Source organism: Motacilla alba, chromosome 19, assembly GCF_015832195.1.
Source record: "Motacilla alba alba isolate MOTALB_02 chromosome 19, Motacilla_alba_V1.0_pri, whole genome shotgun sequence".
Lineage (NCBI taxonomy): Eukaryota > Metazoa > Chordata > Aves > Passeriformes > Motacillidae > Motacilla > Motacilla alba.
The window spans coordinates 10,535,244-10,557,920 of NC_052034.1; the positions used below are offsets into that span (position 1 = coordinate 10,535,244).

Here is a 22,677-nt window from a genome sequence, read left to right on the forward strand (position 1 = left end):
ATGAGGAACATCCTCTGAAGGGTCTGAGAAATCAGACTGAGGGGATTCACCCTGAGATCAGGAGAGGACAGTGAGGGAAGAGGAGTCCTCAACACGATGGGGCAGTGGGACCATGCCAGGGGCACCAGGCACGGTGTCTGGGAACAGCCTGTCATGACCTGCTCTGGCACCTGGGAGAGGATGTGCAGCTCCATCAGCTCCATGAGTCTGTACCATCCTGGTGCCGGGTTGGGTGCCGGTACCAGACCAGGGTCACATTCCAGGGAAATGTCCCAGCTCCAACCAGAGCCTGCAGTGGACAGCTCAGAGCTCAGCAGGGAGGTCAAGGTCCCAGGGTAGAGCCATTCTTCATATTGTCCCCTCTTCTGCAAACCTCCTTCATTATTTGGACCTTCTTTTACAACCCTGCTTGGTGCCATCTCTCAGAGCCTTCAGCCCCTCAGGGACTGTCACAAACATCGCTGTGCTCAATCAGAACATTCCAGAGTGCCTGAAGTGGGTGAGGCCCTGCGGAGGTGTCTGGTCCAGCCCCGCTCTCCAGCACAGCAGATCCAAGGTGATGATGTTCCCTGTCAAGTTCTGAACATGTCCAAGAGCAAAGCCCCACCCACTTCTCACCCACATTTTGTGACTGTCATAGGGGAAGAAAATTCCATCAGGACAAATTCAGGCGTTCTCTGTGTTGCCAGCCATAGCTTTCACCTCCAGTCCTGCTGCAACCCAGCGAGCCCAGGTGAAGCAGAGCAGCCTCCAGGGGCTCCTCCCTGCTGGGCCCCAGCTCCCCCTCAACCCACGGTCCTGCTCGTCCTCCCAGCCAGGGTCCCATGCCCTGTTGAGGGGACAGTGGCTGCTGGGGCACTCAGGTTCAGGACTGCAGGTGCTTCCCAGGAGCCTTTGCCCTGCAGGGCTTGGGGCTCAGGGCCAAGGGAAGTGCAGAGGTCAGCAAGGGCAGGACAGGAGGTGGGAGAGGGCAGAGGCAGGGAAAGCTTTAGAACAGCCCTAATGGAGACATCCATTCACTCACAGAGTCCCCCAGCATGAGTGAAACCAGACCCTGGGGGAGAGATAAAAGCACAATTACAGCCCAACCGAAATCCAGACCGTGGCTTGGGGAAAAAAAAGATGAAAAAGTAACAAAGTACCCACCACAGGCGCCAGGTCCTGCCTGCTGGACACAGCCCCGGGGAGCTGGTCCATGGCAGGAGCCAAGGGCATGGGGTTGTACCTACAATTGGATGGGGCTGGCAGCACTCAGGGTGCTTTTGTGGGGTCCTTATGGCACCTGAGCTCTGCAGAACACTGCCAGCCTGGGGTGGATCCCACAGACTGGGGAGACAGGGGCCTGCGGTCCCACACATTCCAGCACATCCCACATCCCACAGCTTGGGATGGGATGAGATGTTATTACAGCCACAGAGCCCTGGCAAGATCCATCCCTGGTGCTTCCCAGCTTTGGCCACAGGAGGGGACCTGAGGCAGTTCCCTCTCTTGAGATGTGTCCCATAAGTGCAGAGATCCCTGCCTGAGCAGGAGGCTGAAGGCCCAGCCAGGAGCGAACAGGACACCAAGCCTCTGTTACCAGGTGCTAGCAGGATGCCATCTGGAGGCATGTGGAGAAACACCCTGTCTCACATCCCACCCTCAGCCTTGAAGCACCCAGAGACACAGCCCTGCCTCCAGCTTGGCTTGGCCTTCTCATGGGATGTCTGGGCATGAGGAAACTGCTGCTCCCACCAGCTCAAAATACCAGCAAACCCAGTGGCCATCATGTCTCCAGTGCTTGCCTTGCCCCCACTGCCATGTCTGTTCCCCACCACTATCAGCCACACTCACGGAGGGCAACAGGGACAGACCCAGGGATGGCAAACATCATCAGGGACAGTGGTCCCAGGGGAGGAGCAGAGCAGCTGCTGGGCTGTACTGCCCTGAGATGCACGTCCTGGGGGTTCAGGCTCTCATGACCTGCTCTGGGCCCTGCAGCCAAGCCCAGCAGCCCCAGCTCAGCTCCAGGCAGCAAAGGTGCTGAGCAATGGCCAGCCTGGCACAGCCTGGCACAGCCTGGCACAGCCTGCCAGCCCCTCCACAGGGCAGGACCCATCACACTAACCTGAGAACAGGGCAGCAAGGGCTGCCAGTTTGGGATTATGGAGTGTAATCCTGGGATGTTGGACCCCTGGCACTCTCATCATGAGACAGAAAACATAAAAAATCCCTGGGAAATGAGGGGTCCCTCCTCACCCCAGACCCTGCTGGCAGCATTGATGGGAGCTGCCCCTCTCTGCCAAGGTCAGGGCAACTCCAGGGGACACGGACAGCCCCAGACAGCCCCAGTCTCTCTCTCCAGGCAGTGCAGGAGCACAGCATCCCAGGATGTGCCTGTCAGGAGCAGGAATGCAGGCCATAAATCACTCGGGCTGTGATGGGAGCTGGCTCCAGGCCATGTCTGTGGCAGCCCCTCGTGCTCCCCTTGCCAAAGGGAACAGGCAGGGCACGGGGTGCTGGCGGCGCTGCCACCACACGCAATCCATCTGCAATGCTGCAGCCTGGATTTATATCAAAAAGGGCCAAAGGTTGGATGATTTAATTTTTTCATTTTTCCTTGCAGTACAGCAGGAAATAGCTGGGATAGTTACATACCTGGCAAGATGGCTGAGGAGCCAGGGGCCAAGAAACACAGAGGATCTGGCATGGCCCAGAGCATCTGTGCTGCACACAGAGCCTGCAGGCACCTTGGGCTGGGGGGTCTGCACACCTGACCTGGGAGTGGGAGGTCACAGCAAGGACCCCCACAGCAGCCAAGGCTTCAGGAACTGGTGGAGTGTGACCAGCATGACCTGGGTGGCTTAGAAGCACAGAATCATAGAATGGTTTGGGTTGGAAGAAACCTCAGAGCCCATCCAGGGACAACTTCCACTGTCCCAGGCTGCTCCAAATCCTGTCCAGCCTGGCCTTGGAGACTTCCAGGGATCCAGGGGCAGCCACAGCTGCTCTGGGCACCCTGTGCCAGGACCTGCCCACCCACACAGGAAACAATTCCATCCCAATATCCCATCCATCCCTGCCCTCTGGCAGTGGGAAGCTATTCCCTATGTCCTGGCATAGAAATCTTCTCTGACACTGGTATTTTGTGCCATCTTGACCCCCAAACCCTTGTTCTACCAGCAGAGCAATTGTCCTTCCCTTGCTGAGGCTGATCAGACTGGTTTCCTCCTGGTCCTGATCCCGATCCCGATCCTGGTCCTGGTCCTAGTCCCGATCCTGGTCCTGGTCCTGGTCCTAGTCCCGATCCTGGTCCTGATCCTGCTTTCCGGCTTCTGTGGGGCTCCTCCAGCCCCTTCTCTCCACTAGGGTCAGCCTGAGTTTCCTCTTAAGGCATCTCCCTTAATGAGATGTGTTGTGGGGGTGTCTTTTCTAAAAATATAATTTCTTCAACAAGTCAGGCTCACTTTGAGTTGGTCCTTCAAGGCTTCTCACATGACTGTGGATTCCAGGGTGTTGAGGACTGTGGGAACCACACCTGCACACACATTATAACAGTCCTGGGAAAGTCTTGGTCCTGTGAAACAGCACCAAACCCCTTCCTGCAGTCAAGGGTCAGACACATGTCCCTCCCAGCTGCCTTTCCAAGTGCCAGAGGAGGAGGTTCCCTGCCTGGCCCTGTTCTGAAGGGGTGGAGGAGCAGTGCCCAAAGCTCCCCTGCACTTCACCCCCAACAGCAGAAACCCAGCACCTACACAGGGTGACACAGCCTCAAATACTTTCCCAGCTTATAGCAGTTTTCATGGACATCCTGAGTCAGAGCTGAGCCTTTGGCTGTGATAATCCCTGGGGTATTTTTCTTCCATGAACTCGAGCTGAACCCACCCTCTGAACACACATGAGCTCCTAGTTTGTTACTTGAGATAATCCACAGATGAGAATTCTTCAGCCAGTGTTCAAAGTGCCATAAGACAAAAGTCCATCATCGGGCTTTTGGAAATGTGGGCCTAGGCTGAGTTCGGCCATGTGAGAGGACTTTACCTGCACTCCCCACTCAATGTAGAAAAGGAAGGTGACCAAGCAGCCACTCCAGACCCAGCCATGGTCACACCTCCCCAGAACCACAGGGACCACCATGGGTCAGCAGGACCACCAAAGGTCACCTTCTCTTCCCTTTGGACCCTGGGAAATCCATAGGCCACCCCCAGCAGGCCGTGCTGCCTCTGCTCACGCACTCCTGTTACCCTGTCTTGAATGATTTAAAGTTGTTTCCACTGTCTGGGCTCCTCCTCCTTGTTCTTGAGATAATTCCCAATATTTCCATTTTGCTGGATTCCTGGCCTCTCCCTGAACTTACTCCCTTAACTCTGTTTCTGCAGGAGCGGGACCCTCTCTCACTGGCACTCCCGGGAGCTCCAGCCCGCCACCCTCGCTTTGCTGCTCTGCCTCCTCCTTTTCCAAGAGTCACTGCACACCTTCCTCCAGCTGCAGCTGTCCCTTCAGAGACACCCACCACCAGCCTTCCTAGCCAGGTCATTTGGAGCAACACAGGCTGAGGAGCAGCTCCAGCCACGAAACCCAAAGATGCAATCCTCCAGCAAAGTCCTCTGGAGCTGAAATGCTCGGCACAGGGAGGGCAAGACTCAACAGCCAGCAGCGATTGGTTGACATCATTTCAAAAAAAACCACAGATGCCATCGAGCTCTAGGATGGATGAACTCAGGGGTGGGGAACTCAGGGAAGGTTGGTCTTTAGGGTCACTTCCAACCCAAACCTTTCTAGGATTCTAGGAACTCCCAGTCCATGGTCATCATCACCCAACCCACTGACACCTTCCCACTCCATTGCTCTCACTCCAAATCACCTGTGTAACATCTCAGCTTGCTTTCCCTGCATGTGTGACGTGGTCCAAGTCTGATGATTTGGTTCCAGTTGGAATTGGCAAAGCTCAGCTCAGGTTCAGCTCAGCTCAAGAAAGTGATAATGGTTTGACCTCTTTGGCTTCACTCCCACAGGGGCCCCCCCTCAAATCCTCATTTGGGCAGGACAGGCAGGAGATGAAGCAGCACAGGGATTCTCCATCTCTCCTGCCAATGGCAATCTGTTGGGCCCACATCAGAGCTGGGATTCAGGGATGTCCCTGAGAAAGGAAGGACTGGGCTCCAGGAAATACTGCAAGAGCCTGGGGATAAAACAAATAACAGCAATTGAGCACAGCAGCCCATCCTCCTTCCTGAATATCTGTAGAGTTGGGGGTTGATGGAGGAAGTTACAAACTGCTTTTTAGGATTCAGATACCCAAACACCACCTCAGCCCTTGTGCAGACAGAGTTGAGATGGCTTGACCTCATCAAAGGTCCAGAAGTGCTTTAGGGTCATCAGGACGAAGCTCAACAGGTAAGGTCCAGACTGCCCTGGGATCACTGAGATCCCTTGGAGAGCAGCCAGCTTACCCGAAAGCACTGAGTCATCTTTTACAAGTCACAAGAAATCCTTTGTTTATTTATAGCCACTAATCTACTCATTAATTCCTGCTCCTGTGAAAGTTTGTACCTTATTACTGAGCTGGGCTTTACTGCAACTTCCACCTCTGGGATCTCACCCAGCCTGTCTCTTGTTCTTCCCAGGAGGTGGCAGTCACTTCCCAAGATGCAGGGACGAAAGAGGGGAGTCCTGGGGAGGAGATCTGGAGCGGGGCACAGGAGTGCTCTGGGTAGCCAGGCTGGTGGCAGGGCAGGTGGTTGGGGGGATTTGGGGACATGGTCGGGTGGGCTTGCATCGAGCCAGGGGACTGTGGGGCAGCCACACCTGAAATCTCAGGAGTGGCAGGGATGTGACCAGTGAGTCATGTTGTGTCCCAGGGTGGGAACAGGGAGCTCCTGGGGTGGACCTGAAGACACTGAGTCACAAGAGTGCTGTTCCACGAAGGACTCTGAGCCATGAGGGTGCTGTTCCACAAAGGTGATGAGTTCCAGAGGTGCTGCCCCAGGAGGCACGCTGAGTCACCGGCCTGAGGTGTGCCGAGGTGTGCCAAGGTGTCAGTGATGTCATGGCACTGCCTGTGGGAATGGGAACAGGGAGGCAGCACCGGGGAAACTCACCTGGCTTCAGGAAGGGCTGTGAGGGACAGGAGATGGGTCCAGGAGGTGATGGGGTGTTACAGAGAAACGGGGGACATGTGGTGGGTGGGACCTGAGGTCTCTGGGTGTGTTGGACATGGTCAGGGTAGGAAGTCCCCAGTCAGGGGAAAGGAGCAGGTGACAATGGAGACAAGAGGGAACAAGGGGGAAGGGGGACAAGGAGTGAGGTCCATGAGCTGGGGGTGTGGATGTGGTTTGTGGGACTGCCCAGAGGTGAGGAAGAGGCTGAGCTCAGATAAGAACTGCAGCCAGAGCACACACTGTGAATGAAGCCACCAGCATTTGGGATGGGGATAAGGAGAAATGGGAATGTCACCAGTGTGGGAGCAATGTGCCCCTGTGAACGCCTCTGTGCACCAGGAGCACAAAGGGAGGGTGTAGTCCATACAATGGGAGTTCAGGGAGAAGGAGCACCAAGGATTTGGGATGCAAGAGGGATGGGAGCACCATGCACTGGGGTGCGGGAGGGGGGGGAGCACCGCACATTGGGGCTGCAGGGAGGATGGGATGCAGGCGACACACGTGCAGAGGCTGGGACTGATGCAGGAGCACAGCGGCCAGAGAACGTTCTCAGCATGGCAGGGACGTCCCTCTGCTGCTGCTGGCCCCGGGCACCGGCCGTGACCAGCGCCCTGCGGGGTGACAGCCACAGTCAGGGAATAGCCCAGGTCCCGGGGGCTCGTGGGACGCGGGCAGCGTGGCCCGCTGGAGGCAGCACAGCCCTTCCCAGCCCCCCGAATCGGTTCCGTGAGCCGCTCCCGCCGCGCCACCCGCTCCGATCTCCGCCCAGCTCCGCGCCGGCAGCGCTGATTCACAGCTCAGCCCCTCCTTGTCACCTGGCCCGGAGCCCTGCGGGCGATGGGACCAGGGCAGGAGGGTTGGTGCCAGCAGCCCCGGGCACCATCAGTCCCAGCAACGACGAGACTGCAGACTCAGAAGTCGGGCAGGAGCCCAGCGACCCAGGCGAGCTCGTGCATCTGAGTGGGGCTCAGGGGGCAAAATCCACGATCCTTGAACACCAGGGCTATGGGGGTTAGGGGAGAAGTGGACAGATTCCAGTCACGTTTGGATACTGGGAAAGGAAAATGCTCTATCCTCTAAAGATGTGAATGCAGAGAAAGCCCACCCAGGGTGAAACTCCACCAGCCACCCCGGCCCTGTCCTGCTGTCTGTCACCTCCTCAGCCATGGAAAGATTATAGAATCGTTAAGGCTGGAAATGCCCTCTGAGATCATTGAGTCCAACCATTCCCCCAGCACTGCCAAGGCCACCTCTGACCCATGTCCCCAAGTGCCACATGCACAGGGCTGTTAAACCCCTCCAGGGGTGGGGACTCCACCACTGCCCTGGGCAGCTGTGCCAGGCCCTGACCGCCCTTTCTGTGAAGAAATCTTTCCTAATATCCAACCTGAACCTCCCTCCTCCCTCTGTGTCCCCACGGGGACTCTCCACACCCCACCTGACTGTCACCCCACGGGGTTTTCCTTCCCTGCTCTGCCTAATTCTGCACCCAGCAGAGCATTCCACCTCCACCTTGTGTGGCTCAAGTGCTCACAGGAAGGTTGTCCTTGCTTTCCCAGCTCAGGAAATGCAGCAGAGAGCTCAGGGGACCATGAAGGGCCCTTTCCCAGGGCTGGAAATTTCTTGGGATGCCCTGAAGACATTCCCTAGTGCTGGTAGGCTCCTGCACCACCAAGAAACTGCAGTCAGGACAGATGCACAGAGATGCAGTTCATGACTGTGACAGCCTCCAGTGACAGTTACCATGACTGTCCCCAAAAGTCCTCTGAGCCAGAAGCTGCCAAGTCCATGGTTGTCCCCCTCCAAGCATCTGTCCCCTTGCCCCAGGGACATCCACACCACAGCTGGACCCAGGGACTGTGTGGGCCACCCAGGAAGTCTCTGAGGCGCACAAGGCCATGGGACTGAGCATTCTGTCACTCCAGCCTGATGAAGAAGCTTAGGGACATTCCAACATCATTGGGATGTCCAGGGGGACAGCATCAGTCCCACCCCAAGGGCCAAGGATGTGCCAGGGCTGCCCTGCACAGGCACTGGGCCATGCAAGCCCACCTGCCTGGGGTACCAATGCCACCACACACTTCACCTGGGGATGCAGGAAGGCTCAGAGGGGGGACCTGCAGGCAGGTGTGGTGCCAGGTGACATTGCCCACCCTGGAGATGCCTGGCCCAAACCCAGCACAGATCTGGGCTTTCCCACCTCCTGTCCCAGCTCAGTGGCAGCTTTGAAGGCAAGGGACCCACCTAAGCTACGCTTCCACCCCTGCAGCAGCTCCTTGGTGAGGGAGGGCAGGCACGGCCCCAGCAGAGATCTGTGGGCTAGGGGGGCTCAGTCCCTGCCTTGGGGGCACATGTCCCCCCAGGTCACTTTGAGGGGTGGTGGGGGCACTCCATCAGGGCAGCTGAGCTGAGTTCCAGTGTTCCAGCACCCCATCAGGGCACAGACAGACCCCCTGTCCCCAGGCAGGGGACAAGGACAGCGTCCCAAGGAACTGCACCATCGGAGAAGAACGTCCTGTGACCCAGTGGGAGCCCGCCAGCATCAGGCCACGTGTCAGGACAAAGTCCAGCCTCACACCAGCACCGGCCATGGGACGCTCCAGCCTGCCACTACCTGCTGCCACCTCTGTCCCCCGCCCTCAGCGGGGACAGCCCAGGCCATCCAACGCTGGCAGCAGGTCCTGTGCAGACCCCAGCTGAGCCATGCTGGGTCCCAGCCAGCCCGGAGCTGTGGGGGTGGCACAGGGTGCAGATGTTTGCACAGCTGTGCTGTGACAGAGCCAGCCAGCTGTGGGAAGGGGATGGAAAAAGCACCGGCAAATTCGGGGCTGGATCTGTGCAGGTCAAGGCTGCAGAAGGCAAGGCCCAGTGGCCCCTGGGGCCAGCAGAGCAGGGACACGGGGTTCTGGCGGTGCATCCTGGCACTGGTTCATAAAGGAAGGTTCACTTAGTGGTGAGAACCATGACGAGACTGAGAGCCCTTGCTGGAGGCCACAGCCTTCCCAAGGACGCCAAGCGCGAGGGACGTGATTGGGCCCACGCTGGTGGCAGCAGGGGGGACAAAAATGCGCTTGAACAGTGGCAGGAGCTGTCACAGGGCTGCAGCCCCAGCGGACGCCGCCCGGGAGCCATCCCTGTGCCCTCAGGCGGGTGGGACGGTCGCCGCTGTCCCGGGACGAGCCCTGGCCGCCCCCCAGCCCCACGCTGTCCTCTGCTCCACGAGAAATTCTCCGAGCGCGTCCCCGGGCTGACTCCGGAGCCCGGCGGGGCGCGGGGTCCGTCCCGCGGGCGAAGGGCTCCCTCTCGAGGGTCCCGGCCAGCACTGACCGGCCGCGGCCTCAGCTGTCCCCGCGGGTGACACGGACAGGTCCCCAGGGAGGGACAGAGGAGGTGATGAGGCCACCAGCGCGGCCTCGGAGCAGCCTCCGGCTCCGTCAGGGCACCGCATTTTCTTCCCGTCATTAATTAGCAGCTGAATCTGTCGCTAATTAGCGGCTGGATCCGTCTGTTTCGCTGCTGGGAACAGCCGGAGGCGATGGGCACAGCTGTGGCTGGTCCCAGAGCTTGTCCCTCGCCCAGGCTGCGACACCAAAGGTCGGTTAACGGGGGACTCCCGCAGTGACCTCGCAGGCAGAGCTCTTCGAGAGACAACGAAGCTGGATGCAGAACCTCACAAACGTTGGGCACCTGGATCAGGCACTCCAGAGAATTGTTACCTGGAGGTGACATCCTGTCCCCCCGCCCCCCGGGGCATCGCGCGGCTTCTCTGGGCTGTTTCTCGCTCTGAGCCAAACCCGAACTTCACCTGGGTTACCCACTCATGGCGCACCTCGAGCTGGAAGGACCCGGTAGCGATCATCAACCCCTGCTCCCTGCTCCTCGCAGCAGCCAGGCTGTGCCTCCCCCTTCCCAGCCACGGCCCGCTCCTGTCCTCTGTCCCCACGGGGCAGCGCACAATGACCCCCGCCCCGAGGGGCTGCACGAGCAGGTCAGGAGAAGCAGGAGCTGCCCGGTAACGGGTGGCCTCTTCCCTGGGGGCAGTCCCGGGTTGTCACTGCCGCATACAGTGCGACACGGCAGGCTCGGGTGGTGGCCGCACTGGGGGACGGTCGGAGCGGAGGAAGGAGATGCGGGTGCAGGATGGAGATGACAGCGCAGCACTGGGGCCGTGTGGGGCTGGTGCCAGGGGCCGCGCAGGAGGTGACCTGTCCAGAACACTTCCCCGCGCCTGCGACAAGAGCGACCCAATGGGAACTGACCCCTACAGGAGACAGAGCGGCAGAAACAGTGAACACTGCGGGGAGACGGTGGCAGCCCCGGGGCCCCCGGTGCCACTCCCCGAGGGGATTCGGCTTCACGCCCCTAGGGCATTTGAGGCCACCATCCCTGGACTTGGTCATCCCCCCAGGGCACCTGACGCCTCCCTGGGGCATTGGTCACCACTCAGACGCTCGGTCCGCTCTCAGGACACCGGGTCCTTCCTCCCCTCTTCCCGGCGCACTTGGTCGCTCCCAACGCCCCGAGGGGCAGCTCCGGCGGCCAATGGAGCGCGGGGGCGTGGCCGGGGCGGGCGTTCGTAACCAACGGAGTGCGGGGGCGTGGCCGGGGCGGGCGTTCGTAACCAATGGAGTGCGGGGGCGTGGCCGGGGCGGGCTCCCCCAACCAATTGGCCGGGGCGGGGTCGCGTGTTCTGTGAGGCAGTCCTGGGCGGGGTCATTGTTGACCCGCGCGTTGGGGGCGTGTCCTGGTGGAGCAGAGAAGCCAATGAGGTACTGGGGGCGCGTCGCGAGCGGGAGGCGGAGCCAATATGCTTTGGGGGCGTGGCCGGGGCCTGGCCTCCGGAACTATGGGTCCGGGGGGGGGGCCGGGGCGGGTCAATTGGCCCGGACGGTACCGAGCGGTACCGGGATGGGGCTGCCGGCGGCGGTCCGAGACCGCGTGGCCGCGGTCCACCGGGGCTCGGCGCTGCCCGAACGGCTGCGGCTCTACGACGGCTGGGCCACCCGCTACGAGCAGGTACCGGGGACACAGAGGGAACGGGAGCGCCGGCAGGCCGTGGGTGTCCCCGCTGACCGCCGTGTCCCCGCAGGATGTGGCGGCTCTGGAGTACCGGGCGCCGCATCTCGCCGCTGCTTCGCTCGCCTTCGCCTTCCCCGCGCCGCGTGCGGGGGCGCGGCTGCTCGACGTGGCCTGTGGCACCGGGCTCGTAGCGCGGGAGGTACCGGCGGGACGGGGCGGGACGGGACGGGACAGATCGGGGGTAACGGAACAGGACTGGGCGGGGGTTACGGTGCCTCTGTCCCCGCAGCTCCACCGGCGCGGGTTCCGCTGCCTGCACGGCGTGGACGGCAGCGCGGGGATGCTGGAGCGGGCACGGAGCACCGGGCTCTACCAGGAGCTGCGGCTCTGCGTCCTGGGCAGCGAGCCGCTGCCCGCGCCCGCAGGTAACGGGAGGGGGCGGACCCCCGGGACCTCTCGGTGACACCCACGTGTCCCACGGGTGACGGGCCGGCACCGGGAGCCCCGGAGGGTCCCCCCGGTGACGCCCTGGTCCTCGCAGAGCACTACGACGCCGTGACGCTGGTGGGGGCCCTGGGCGAGGGGCAGGTGCCGAGCACGGTGCTGCCGGAGCTGCTGCGGGTCACCAAGCCGGGTAAGGGGGGGCCGTTTCTCCTCCCCGCCGAGACCCCCGGGGTCCTGGGATGGGACACCGAGCCCGGGTGGATGTGGGTCCCCGACTGAACGCTGGACCCGTGGCACGGCCTTGTCCCTGCTGCCAGGGACGGGCGATGCACGGGGTCCCTGACCCTGCCCGCTGCAGGTCTGGGCAGCGGGACAAGGCAGGAGGTGGCAGTAAGGGCGCTGGTGTGTGACAGCCTGTGCTCAGGCGGGACATCCCGCCCCTCCCCTGCCCATCGGCCCCCTGCGCTGCCCATCTCTGCCTGCTGTCCTGCCTATCCCCTGCACACTACCCTGTCCATGCCCTGCCTGTGCCCGTTCCCTGCCCTGTCCGTCCTCTGCCCGCTGACTCCTGGCAGGCTCTCAGTGCCTCCCCGTGTCCTCACCCTTTCCGGGGGATGCGGTCCCCAGAGAAGGACACCCTGTGTCAGTGTTACCTGTCTCCTGTCCCGCAGGCGGGTTCCTGTGCCTGACGACGAGGAGCAACCCCTCGAACCTGCGGTACAAGGCAGAGCTGGAGGCAGCGCTGGGGCAGCTCGAGCAGAGAGGAGCCTGGCAGAAGCTGCTGGCCCAGGAAGTGGACTACTGGGAGAGAGCCACCACCGAGGAGGAGAGCACCCAGGGCACTGGCTACATCTCCGGGGTGGTCTACATCTACCAGAAGTGTCCTGTTCCCAACCTCGAGGAGGGCTGAGGGCTAGCATGGCTCTGGAGGGGGGTGAGCACTTGACCCTTTATAAAACTGAGCCCAGTGACCCCCTCCTGCAGCAGGGCAGCTGCTGGGGATGACAGTATTCTGGGGAAATTTCCCCATTCCCTTCCTTGGTTCCTTCTCACCGAGGTCAGGACTTGGGGCCCTTGCCTGCTTCTCAGCATGGGAAGAGTCTCCTGGACTCGCCAGGGTCTTCTGGGTGCCACCTTTAGCTCTGACATTTAGGTATTGACCCCAACACCTCAGCATTCACTGTGACATCTCACAGACCCACGTGGCTGTTCTGAGGCATGTCCAGTCTGGGATGTCTTCTCCCCACCTCGCCCATCTCAGCACTCATGGTCAAAATCTGGATCCTTCTTCATCTACCCCCGGAGTCTTTAGCTGGGGACTGCTGGAGGTGGGTCCCCACCGCTGTGTCCTGTGGCCTCCCATCCTCATCCTTCCTAGGGACTGAGCCAGCCCTGAGGTGCAGGAGCTTCCACAACCAGAGTCAAAGCAGCAATGCCAAGGTGACTCCCAGGTGGAGAGGCTTTCCAAGTGCCACAACTGCCTTGCATCCCACAACAGCTGCTTGAATCTCATTTTCCCACAGATTTGTAGTTAATGGTCTTGGGAGGGGAAATGAATTTGGAAGGGATTTGGGGAGCTGGCAGCTGCTCCCCACCCAGGAGCCATCCAGCACTGCCTGCCCAGCCTGTTTCCCCAGCCCCTTGCTGGGCTGCCTTCACAATTCCTCCTCCACTGCTCCCTTGGGAAGTTTTTTACCCAAATCTCTTCCTGGAGTATTTGGGTTTTTTTTCATTTTTCCCTTCTCTCAGACTTGTTCCTGTTTATCCTGTTCCCATGTTCCTGGAGAAGAGGTTGCATCCATCCCCTCAGGAGCTGTTTCTCAGTATGAGGCAATGGCTGTGTCTGTACCTATTCCTCACCCAGGACATCCCACATCTTCCACACTCACCGTCCCCATGGCTCTTGTCACCCTTCTCCTTTGTCCCCCGTGTTTCGGGGTCCCTGTGCTCATCAGTAGCTGTCCTACTGCTCCCTCCCCATTTGTCTCCAACACTGTCCCTGGGCAGCTGGCGGTTGGGGCTGTCCCCAGCCCTGCTCTTGCCTGTTCAATAAACCTCTGTCCCTGTTGTCTGTCTGCTGTGTGTTGTTCCCAGAGCAATGGGAATGTGCACCCTCCAGGGTGGGTGGCCAGGAGTCTGGGAGGGGGGATTCAGCTTTTTTCTGGGGTCCTCTCCCAGTCCATGGGGGCTCAGAGCACCTGGTGTCCCCCCGTGCCTCTCTTAGCTCTCGGCGTCCTCTCCCTGCCTCTGTTTCCTGCTGCAAGGAATGCCAGGAGCACCCTGGCTGACTACTGCTGATCCCTATGGGAAGATGGGGGTGTTCTAGGTGCTGGAACACAGCAGCTGGCAGGGCACAGCACCCCCAGGACGCGTCACCATCTTCCCCACACCGCGCTGTTCAAAATGAGCCCAGGCAGCCTTGGTGGCACCAGGATGTTTATAGTCCCTGCCCTGGGGAAGGGCACATGTGGGGACCGTGCTGGGGGTCATCCAGTGGGGATGGGCAGGAGGAGGTAGTGCAGGGGGAGGGTGTGGCACAGGGATGCAGGACAGAGACAGTGGTGCTCTGCCTCGGGCTGGCACCTGGGCACAGTGGCTCACACATAGTCCTTCATGGCATAACCCATTGGGCCACAGGTTTTCACTGCCCTGTACTTCTTAGGGTAGGGGTCCTGCTGGGACTGGGATCCTGAGCAGCACAGGACGCCCCCACCAAAGAGCTGCAGGGCACTGGAGGCCCAGCCGATGTAGAGGGCAGCCCCCAGCTCTCTCTTAAGGGCCTCAGGCACCATGGGGTTGTAGAAGTTGCTGACAATGTTGTTGGCAGACCAGGAGACAGGGATGAGCAGCATGATGCTGGCCATGATGAAGATGACACCTGCCACCGCAGAGATCCTGGTCTTGGTGCCGTTGTCATCCACACAGCGGGTGCAGTCAGCTCCCGAGAGGGCAATGAAGAAGGCAAGGAAGGCCACAAAGATGGAGGTGACCACCAGGGCACGAGCAGCTTGCAGGTCAGAGGTGAGCTCCAGCAGAGAGTCGTAGGCCTTGCACTGCATCTGCCCCGTGCTCTCATAGACACAGTTCATCCACAGCCCTTCCCAGAACACCTGGGCCACCACGATGTTGGAGCCGATGAAGGCCGTCACCTTCCACATGGGCAGGGCACAGGTGAGGATGGAGCCCAGCCAGCCCAGCGCGGCCATCATCAGTCCTCCCGTCTGCATTGTCATCATCGCCATCGTCAGCTCCTGCAAGGACAAGCATGGGTGTCACAGGCACAGCCCACAGCCAGGGACATCAGGGGTTTCACCTGCTATGTCCTGCTCCCCATCAGGATGGGAACGGCTGCACTACAGCATGGGGACATGGGTGACACGAGGACTTGAAGGACACAGGGACATGAGTGGCATGGGGTGGTGCTGCAGGACAGGATGGGGACACATGTGTCAGCGATGACCCAGGCCCCAAGCAGGCCAAGGTGCAGGAGCCCCCGTGTGTCACACTGGCTCCTACAATGTCCCCACAGCACAGCCTAGCCTCTGCCATCATCCCTTCCCAGGGCATGGCAAGTGTCAGGGAAGGCATGGCTTTTGGGGAGCAGGATGGGGGGCTAGGTGGGCCTATCCCCCAGTGCTCCAGAGTGCAAACCCCCCCACCTCACACTCATCCCATGTCCTGCCCTGGTGGCCATCCCCCAGTGCCCACCCCATGTCCCACTCCACTATGGGTGCTCAGCCTCCCTGGCCACAAGCCTCGTGCCAGGGTCACAGGGAAGGGCACAGGGCACATCAGGGAAGGCAGCCCCCCCCCACAGCTCAGCACTGCCTGCTCCCGGTTTGGCTTCGCCCTCACAGCCATCCTACAGTGCCCTTTGGACCCAGGATCTCCTCTCCAGGAGAAAAGGGAAATGGGTCAGAGCTCAGCTCTGCCCCACTCCCAGGTCTGGGGCTCAGCACCTTCTGCGACACCATCCCTGAGAAGCCCCAGGAGCGGCCCCAAGAGGGCAAACCCTGGTGAGGGGCTATGGGGTCACCACAGGTGGCATTCCTGGGAGAGGGGTGGTTGGTACAGGTACACATGCTGTGCACACTGGCAGCTCCACCATGGTCACGTGTGACTGCTGTGGCCCTGGCTCAGCCCACATCCAGCTCAGCCCCTCACGGAGCAGAGTTCACCCATGGCTGCCCGTGCTGTGCTTGGCAGCTGGGACCAGCCAGGGTTTTATGACCCCGAGCTCAGCGGGTATCGGTTGTGCCTGGCACACCCTGCGGCTCTTGCCAGAGGTTTCACCATCATTTCCAGCGTCTCAGTTTTGGTTTCTCCAGCCTCTACTCTCCTGTTGTATCCCCACTCATTACCCAGCGCCTTTTATCCCTCAGGAGCCTGATGACACCCAGCATTGGGACTTTGCATCCCTCGGGCCATGAAAGACCCTTTGGGCCAAAATCGCAGCCCTTCCCTCCGTGCTCCAGGCAGGCAGAGGCCGGGATGGTGGGCACTATCCCAGGCGCCCTTCCCCAGCCAGTGGGACCTGGCCACACAAGACACCCAAAAGAGGGTCTACAAGCGCCTGCAGGGGGACAAGTGATGCCTCCACGGATCCCCAGGGATGCTTGACAGAGCATTGTGCTCACATTCCCACCTAGCCACCGGCACCACGGGGGTTACAGGCTTATTTTCCACCATTCCCGTGCCCAGTGAAGGGACTGAGAAGCTGGGAGCCTTCCAGCCCTCAGATCCAGATGAGACTCCCAGGCGGAGTCACGCCCGTCCCCACAAACCCCGAGATGGGAAGGAAGGATGTTCCCAAGGCAAAGGAGCGCTTGCCGTGCCGGAAGCGAGATAGGCAAAACGCCCGGCGCTGCCCCCGCGGGCCGCGGGGCGCTCCCAGCCGGGGCTGTGGGGTGGCACCGCGGCCAGCGCGCCCCGACCCGCCCCTGCCGGCGCCCGCCACCTTCTTCCTGCTCGGGTGGGGAGATTGCGGCGGGGGATCAGGCGTAGGACAGCCCCGACACCCCGTCCGGCGCCGCCCAGGCTTTGTGCCGTGGCAGCAGCCGCTGTCACCCCCGGGGCAGCCTGGGAGGGGAACGGCGAGGGATGCCAGGGCTGGAAGAGGCGGCGGGGATCTCAAGAGACTCCGAAGCGCCGATTTGGATGATCTCTCAGGAGGATGGGAGCCCAGGGCACAGGAGCACCAGGCTGTCCCACCACCGAGGCGGGTGTTGGAGAGCGTAAAGAACACGAGGCACAGCGGAGTCTGAGCAGCTGCCGTTTAATGCGGGAAGGCTGAACACGGGGAGGGACGGCAGCACAGCCAGGGGTACCGTGAGACTGCACTCCCGGCCCTGGGCACCCCACTCTGGGGCGATGGATCGGGTCGGGTCCGGGAGTCGCCCCCCACCATGCGGGGGTATAGCCCTGCTCCCGTCCCGCCTCCCCGACCGGTTTTCCCAGTCCGGCCGCTGCCTTCCCACTCCCAGGATAATGATGCCCCCGCCCTGGGGAGCTGCCGCGAGAAATCACACTCTGGACGGCCGCTCCGAGCCCCGAAAGTAGGTCAAAGTCAAAATTTAGAGAACAGGCAGGTGACAGCCCCTGTCACCCCTCAAGACCCTGCCGGGGTTTGCAGAACCACGTGGGACAGGTTCGCGGTCCCTATCAGCACCGACACCGCCACCCACCCCGAGGGACAGACACGTCCCCGGGAGCTTCACGCGGGGAAAGAGAGCCCTGTGCCGCCTGTGAGACAGGCTCTTGGGAGCTGTGTCACCACATGGCACACCCTGATACCGGGAGCCAGGAAATGCTCGAGGAGGAGATCAGGTGATGTCTCGGAGAAGATGCCTCAGCTGGATGCTCCGGGGGGAGCACAACCCCCACCATGGACAGGCAGGACAGGATCTCCTTGTCCCTTGTCTCAACCGAGATTAGAGAACCGGCTTCAACCCCGGTAGAACAAAGGCGGCTCTGTCTGCCTTCCCTCGCAGCGCCCCGGCGCCCGGCCAGTCCCAGCCCAGCCGGGGAGGCTGCGTGTCCCGGGAGGTCCCCGCGCCCTGGAGCGGCCTGGGGGGTCCAGGCAGGCGCGGCGGCTCCTACACGTAGTTGCTGGCTGGCAACGAGCGAGCAGCCGTGAACTTGGCGGAGTAGGGCTTCTCTCCGCGGGGGGGGCAGGTGCAGCACAGGATCCCCCCCCCAAGCAGCAGGAGCGCCGAGGCTGCCCAGCCCACGTAGAGGGACGAGCCTAGGTCCCGCTTCTGCGAGTCAGAGACCAGCGGATTGTAGAAGTCCTGGATGATGCTGTTGGCTGACCACGAGATGGGGATGAGGATGAGGATACCGGCGACGATGAAGATGATGCCGGAGAGGATCATGACCTTGGCTTTGGCGGTGTCATCCTCCACACAATTGGTGCATTTGCCGCCCGCGACAGCCAGCAGGGTGCCCAGGATGGCCAGGACGATGGCCACCACCACCATGGCACGGGCAGCTTGCAGGTCCTGTGGCAGGGCCAGCAGCGAGTCATACACCTTGCACTGCATCTGCCCCGTGCTCTGCACCACGCAGCTCATCCACAGCCCTTCCCAGATGATCTGCGCCACCACGATGTTGTTCCCGACGAAGGCCGTCTCCCGCCACATGGGCAGCGCGCAGCAGAGGATGGAGGCCAGCCAGCCGATGACGGAGAGGGCGATGCCCAGTACCTGCATCCCCATGGAGGCCATCGCTCACTGCCTGCTTCCCTGCCCGCCTCCCGCTGCGCAGTGCCGGCTGCCGGGACCATGGCAGGCATTATATGCCTTTGCCGAGGGAGGAGCACCGCCACAGCCGCCGGCCTGCCGCCGGCACCGGACGGAGGGGTAGAACCAGTTTCCCGGGATTCTTCAACTTGTATTTCTCCCTGAAGCGATGACACTTAATATCCCGGTTGCTCCCGTGGAGGAGGATGCAGGGTACTGGGATCAGGCCACCCAGGTGCAGGAGTGCATCCCATTGCTGTGGGCAGGCAGGACATGCCCAGGGCAGCATTGGGGCTCAGCCCGGGATGCTGAAGGGGAAGAGCCAGTGTCCAGGTACCAGGATGTCTTTGCCATCCCTGCCAGAACCCTCTGCTCCATCACTTGGATGGGGTCCCTTCACACCTTCGTGCCTCAGCTTCCCTCCAGCTCATAGTGATGGCTCCAGCATCAGCCCAGCCTCTGGCCCCCCATGGCCCCATGCCGGGGGAGGAGCACATTGTTCCCTCTGGCTGCTGGGCTCAATGCCCGGCAGGACACAAGCGGCTCTTGTTTGCTCCTTGGCGTCCGTACCAGCACTTCCAGCCCTCCATTAGGCCTCGGGCAGGAGGTGCCACCGCCCAGACCCACAAACCGGTTGGAGCGGCTGCCATTTCCCCACAGAGGAGACGGCACTGCCTGGGGCAACAGGGGGCAGACCCCAAACTCAGCTCACCTGTGCTCCAGTGCCAAGCCAGGGTTCACACAGCCACCCTCAGCCCCAGCTCTGCCCATGTCCCACTGCCTGCATGGTGGGGTTGGGTGGGTTGGGGCTGTGAGGGGCAGATGTGGCCTCAAGCTGTCCCAGAGCCATACCCACTGATCCCACTGATCATACCCAGAGCCACACCCACTGATCCCAATGCTGATGCCAATAGCAATGCCAACACTGATGCCATGCTGATGCTGACCTGTCCTCTTTTAATCCGTGAATCCCACACAGGCTCCCTCCCTACTCCCTCCAAGCCCCTGCACAGGCACAGCACGACACCAGACAGACGGCACAGACAGACAGACGGACATTGCACTGTTTCATCACCCTAGCTTAATCCTGGGCCTCTGGAAAAGATAAGAGGCACTGAGACAATCTTAGTTTTTCTGAGCACTGGGTTACCATCACGATCCAACCATTTGTTCTTATTGCTCGGTGTGACAGACTCTGGAGCTGCTACTGCTCGTGCCAGGAGGCCCCTGGGCATCATGTCCCAGTGTGGTGGGACAAGCCTGGTGGCCCATGCACGGCGGTGCCAGGAGGATGCCTGGGGACACACATGTCTCACAGCAGACCCCAGCCTAAGGAGATGGTCACGGTCCTGCCTGCCTGACTTGTGCCAGAGGAGGTGCCCAGGCTCCGTCCCTCTGTCCTGCCGGAATGCCCGCATTGCTCACATACCAGTGTGTCTACCCTGGGGCCAGAACCTTGTGGTCAAGGGCTCCCTTTAATCTTCAAGGCTCCGGAGCATTCCCGCCTTCCCACCGGGGCCAGACTCTGCCTGAGGCTTTCACCTCCCAGCCGGCTGCTGTAACCACCGCATTATTTGGGGTTAGAGAGAGGCACACGCCCACTTTTGTGTATGGCTCACAGCAGCCGTGTCCCCACAGGCACGTGGGGACATGTCTCTAGGCTGGGGACAAATGGCAAGGTGGGGACAGGGACGCCCCCGCGCACGGAGCATCAAAGCTTGAGCTGCTCATACTCTCCCTCGGAGGCAGAGCAGGCGCCAGCACAGCCTCTGACAGCCAATTACTGTAATTAATGCTGGAACGTGACATGTATTCCACCTGGCAGCTGCCACGCAGGGGCAGCCCCTGTGCCTTTCCCCACATTCCCAAGTGACACAGCCACCCAGACAGCATTATCAGCCTGGTGTCCCCAGCACTGCCAGACAGCAGGACCGACAGACACCGGCTTGGTGTGGAGGAGCAGCAGCCAACCCCAGAGCCCTTGGAGCCTGAGGATGGTGGTGCAGCACAGGTGGGACCACCAAGTGCCTCAGGACATGCCATCCAGGACAACCACTCCACAGACACCAGCCCCACAGCCCTCTCCCAATGCTCCTTCCCAGTGCGTCCTGTAGGACCCCTGTCCCAGATTTTCCCCAGTGTCACCTGCAAGAAGCCATGGCACAGGCACATGTCCTGGTGGGACCATAGCCCACTTGCTCAGCAGGAAGCTCCTCCACCCCAAAACAGGTGCTCAAGACACTCAACCCATCCTGAGCCTTCACCACCCAGCACTTGCCCCAGCACCCAGACAGGTGTGGATGCCCTGCCCCAAATGCAGTGGGATTTGAAGGACATGCAGGAGCCTGGGTTCTCATCCCTGTTACACTGCACTAAGATGGTTTGTGAGGGCAGAGCTCCCATTTCTGGCACATCCATCAGGAAACACCTTCTGACACTTTTCCTGGGTTCACCAGCATGGGGACACACTGCAGCCCCTCAGTCGGGCAGTGAGGCCATTCCCAGGCAGGAAGGTGACATTAAACGCAGTGTCACCACAATGCCAGGCACTGCTGGGTGCGCAGCAGAGGCTGTGTCACCCTGGCCTTGCTCAGGGTGGAGGACAACCCGCAGGGAGAGGGCTTGGGGCATGAATCTCCTGCCTAAAAGGGCTTGGGGACATCCCCACCCAGGACATGGGTGTCAGTCCCACCTCACATACCCCATACTACTGAGCCAAGAGCCCCTCATCCCCCAGGACCTACATATGAACCCACCAACCTGGCTACCTCAAGGTCCCAAAGAGGCAGGTGAGACTTGCCAGCAAATGATGATCCACCGGGATCTCTGGCTTCACATCTGCCAAGCAAGGCACGGCCAACAACCCTCCCACTCAGCCTGTGAGGAGCGGGGCAGCTTCTCCCCGCTGGAGGCTGAGGATTAGTTACCGACAGCCCAGAGACTGAATGTTCCAAAAAACATCCTTGCCCAACATAAATCTCTCTGACTGACTCAAAAATGCACAGTCAGGCTGTTTATCGCTGGGGGAAAGCAAAGTCTTATCGGGAGGGGAGCCGCACACTGGGACCTGTGGGGTCCCTGCAGGGAGAGAAGGGACCTTCGGCCTGAAGTCGCTCTGAAAGTCAAAACTCCGTCCAGTTTCTACGCAACAAGTGGCTCCTAACAGGGAAAACACCCCTAAGTGCTGCCAAGGTGGTTGGCGAAGGGAAGGGGGAGATGATGGATCAGGAAGGGGGTCACGGGCGGTGCAATGGGGTCGTCCCCACTGGCGATGCTCGGAGGAAGCGGGATGCCACGGCAAAGCCCTGGGGAAGACGATCAGATCTGTCGGGGTGGGGATGCCCCAGGCACGGTCCAGCATCCCGCAGCGAACCACCAGCCCCCTGACACATCCCGCTGGTCCCTGTCTTCCGCCGTCCCCAGCCCCCGTGTGCCGCAGTCACCTCCCCACCCCACCGGCAGACAGAGCTGCCATTGATGCTCGGAGCCGCCTCACCTGCTCCCGCCGCGCCGAAGGGGCTCCAACAATGGGCTGCCTGTGTGCCCTGGCCGGGGCAGAGCCAGCAGCCCCGCGCCTGAAATATAAGCAGCCGAGGCGGCATTTACCGCCCCGGCCCCGCTCCCCCGGGGGAAAAAACGCCGGCATGCCCGACCGCAGCGGCGGGGAACACCCCAGTCCCGCCGCACACGTGAGTGGGACGCGGCCCCGCGGAGCCCGGGGCGGTTTCTGCCGTCACCTGCGCACCCCCGGGGTGCTGCCGGGTGCCGGTTGCATGGATGGGGGAGTGCTGCAGTGGGTGTCCCCCCTGTCAGCGCCGGTGTCCTTCCTTTGGAGCCACCAAACCGGTGATGCTCCCGTGACCTTTGGGTCTGACATTTGTTTGGGGTCTCTGCATCACAGTGGAGCAAACCTGTCCCCGTGTAACCACAGAGTTCTTGCAGCCACCACACTTTGTCCCCATCCCGAGGGACTTGGATACTCCTCATCCTTCCCCAGCTGTGCAGAGAGACTGCACCGGGGAGGGAGATGCAGCAGTTGGGATGGGGGTGCTCTCAGGAATCCCCCAGGGACGTAGGTCCTGCTCAGCTCCTCAGTAAACACCAGTGAGCTGGTTTGCTCACCACAAGAATGTGTCCTGCCGGGGGTGACCAGCACCCCGAAACCCCGGTGATTTGCCCCTTCCTCCGTTGTGAGTCAGGCGGCGGCAGCTGCCCCAGGCCGGCATGACACTGGACACAGCCTGTACTTTGGGCAATTTGGAATGACAAAGTGGGGATGCCGCGTGTGGGGCTCTGATTGCAGGGTTGGGGGCTGTTGTGTTTCGCTGCCCTGT

General features: G+C 61.1%; 4 protein-coding genes across 8 annotated transcripts in view; 1 reads left to right on the top strand and 3 right to left on the bottom strand.

Moving 5' to 3' along the window:
• Nucleotides 1–10,857, bottom strand: part of ELN (elastin) — a 122,118-nt gene extending 111,261 nt beyond the window's left edge. Inside the window, exons 1-2 of the mRNA XM_038158450.1 lie at nucleotides 10,642–10,857; nucleotides 10,206–10,401 (exon numbers count right to left, since the gene is read on the bottom strand). Coding sequence (XP_038014378.1) covers nucleotides 10,206–10,401; nucleotides 10,642–10,857 — 412 coding nt within the window. The remainder of the gene's footprint in view (nucleotides 1–10,205; nucleotides 10,402–10,641) is intronic.
• Nucleotides 10,858–10,996: 139 nt separating this feature from the next.
• Nucleotides 10,997–13,670, top strand: METTL27 (methyltransferase like 27). Of its 5 annotated transcripts, none has more exons than XR_005259453.1 (6): nucleotides 10,997–11,156; nucleotides 11,230–11,358; nucleotides 11,449–11,584; nucleotides 11,701–11,793; nucleotides 12,275–12,931; nucleotides 13,353–13,670. XR_005259453.1 is itself a non-coding variant. In XM_038158312.1 (6 exons), the coding sequence occupies exons 1-5, from the start codon at nucleotides 11,049–11,051 to the stop codon at nucleotides 12,511–12,513; spliced, it is 705 nt and encodes a 234-aa protein (XP_038014240.1). In that variant the 5' UTR covers nucleotides 10,997–11,048; the 3' UTR covers nucleotides 12,514–12,537; nucleotides 12,800–13,670. The 5 variants fall into 5 exon arrangements, 4 of the variants coding, with proteins under 4 accessions (XP_038014240.1, XP_038014241.1, XP_038014239.1 ...); XM_038158312.1 differs by having other exon boundaries at nucleotides 12,275–12,537; nucleotides 12,800–13,670; XM_038158313.1 differs by having other exon boundaries at nucleotides 12,275–12,537.
• Nucleotides 13,671–13,795: 125 nt separating this feature from the next.
• LOC119709931 (claudin-4-like) lies at nucleotides 13,796–21,903 on the bottom strand. Its single transcript, XM_038158316.1, has 2 exons — nucleotides 21,840–21,903; nucleotides 13,796–14,854 (listed from the first exon to the last, which is right to left on the bottom strand). Exon 2 carries the CDS (start codon nucleotides 14,843–14,845, stop codon nucleotides 14,201–14,203), a length of 645 nt encoding a protein of 214 aa, XP_038014244.1. The 5' UTR covers nucleotides 14,846–14,854; nucleotides 21,840–21,903; the 3' UTR covers nucleotides 13,796–14,200.
• On the bottom strand, nucleotides 16,708–18,695 carry LOC119709932 (claudin-4-like). The gene has a single exon (XM_038158317.1). The coding sequence runs from the start codon at nucleotides 18,326–18,328 to the stop codon at nucleotides 17,699–17,701; it is 630 nt and encodes a 209-aa protein (XP_038014245.1). The 5' UTR covers nucleotides 18,329–18,695; the 3' UTR covers nucleotides 16,708–17,698.
• Nucleotides 21,904–22,677: the final 774 nt, after the last annotated feature.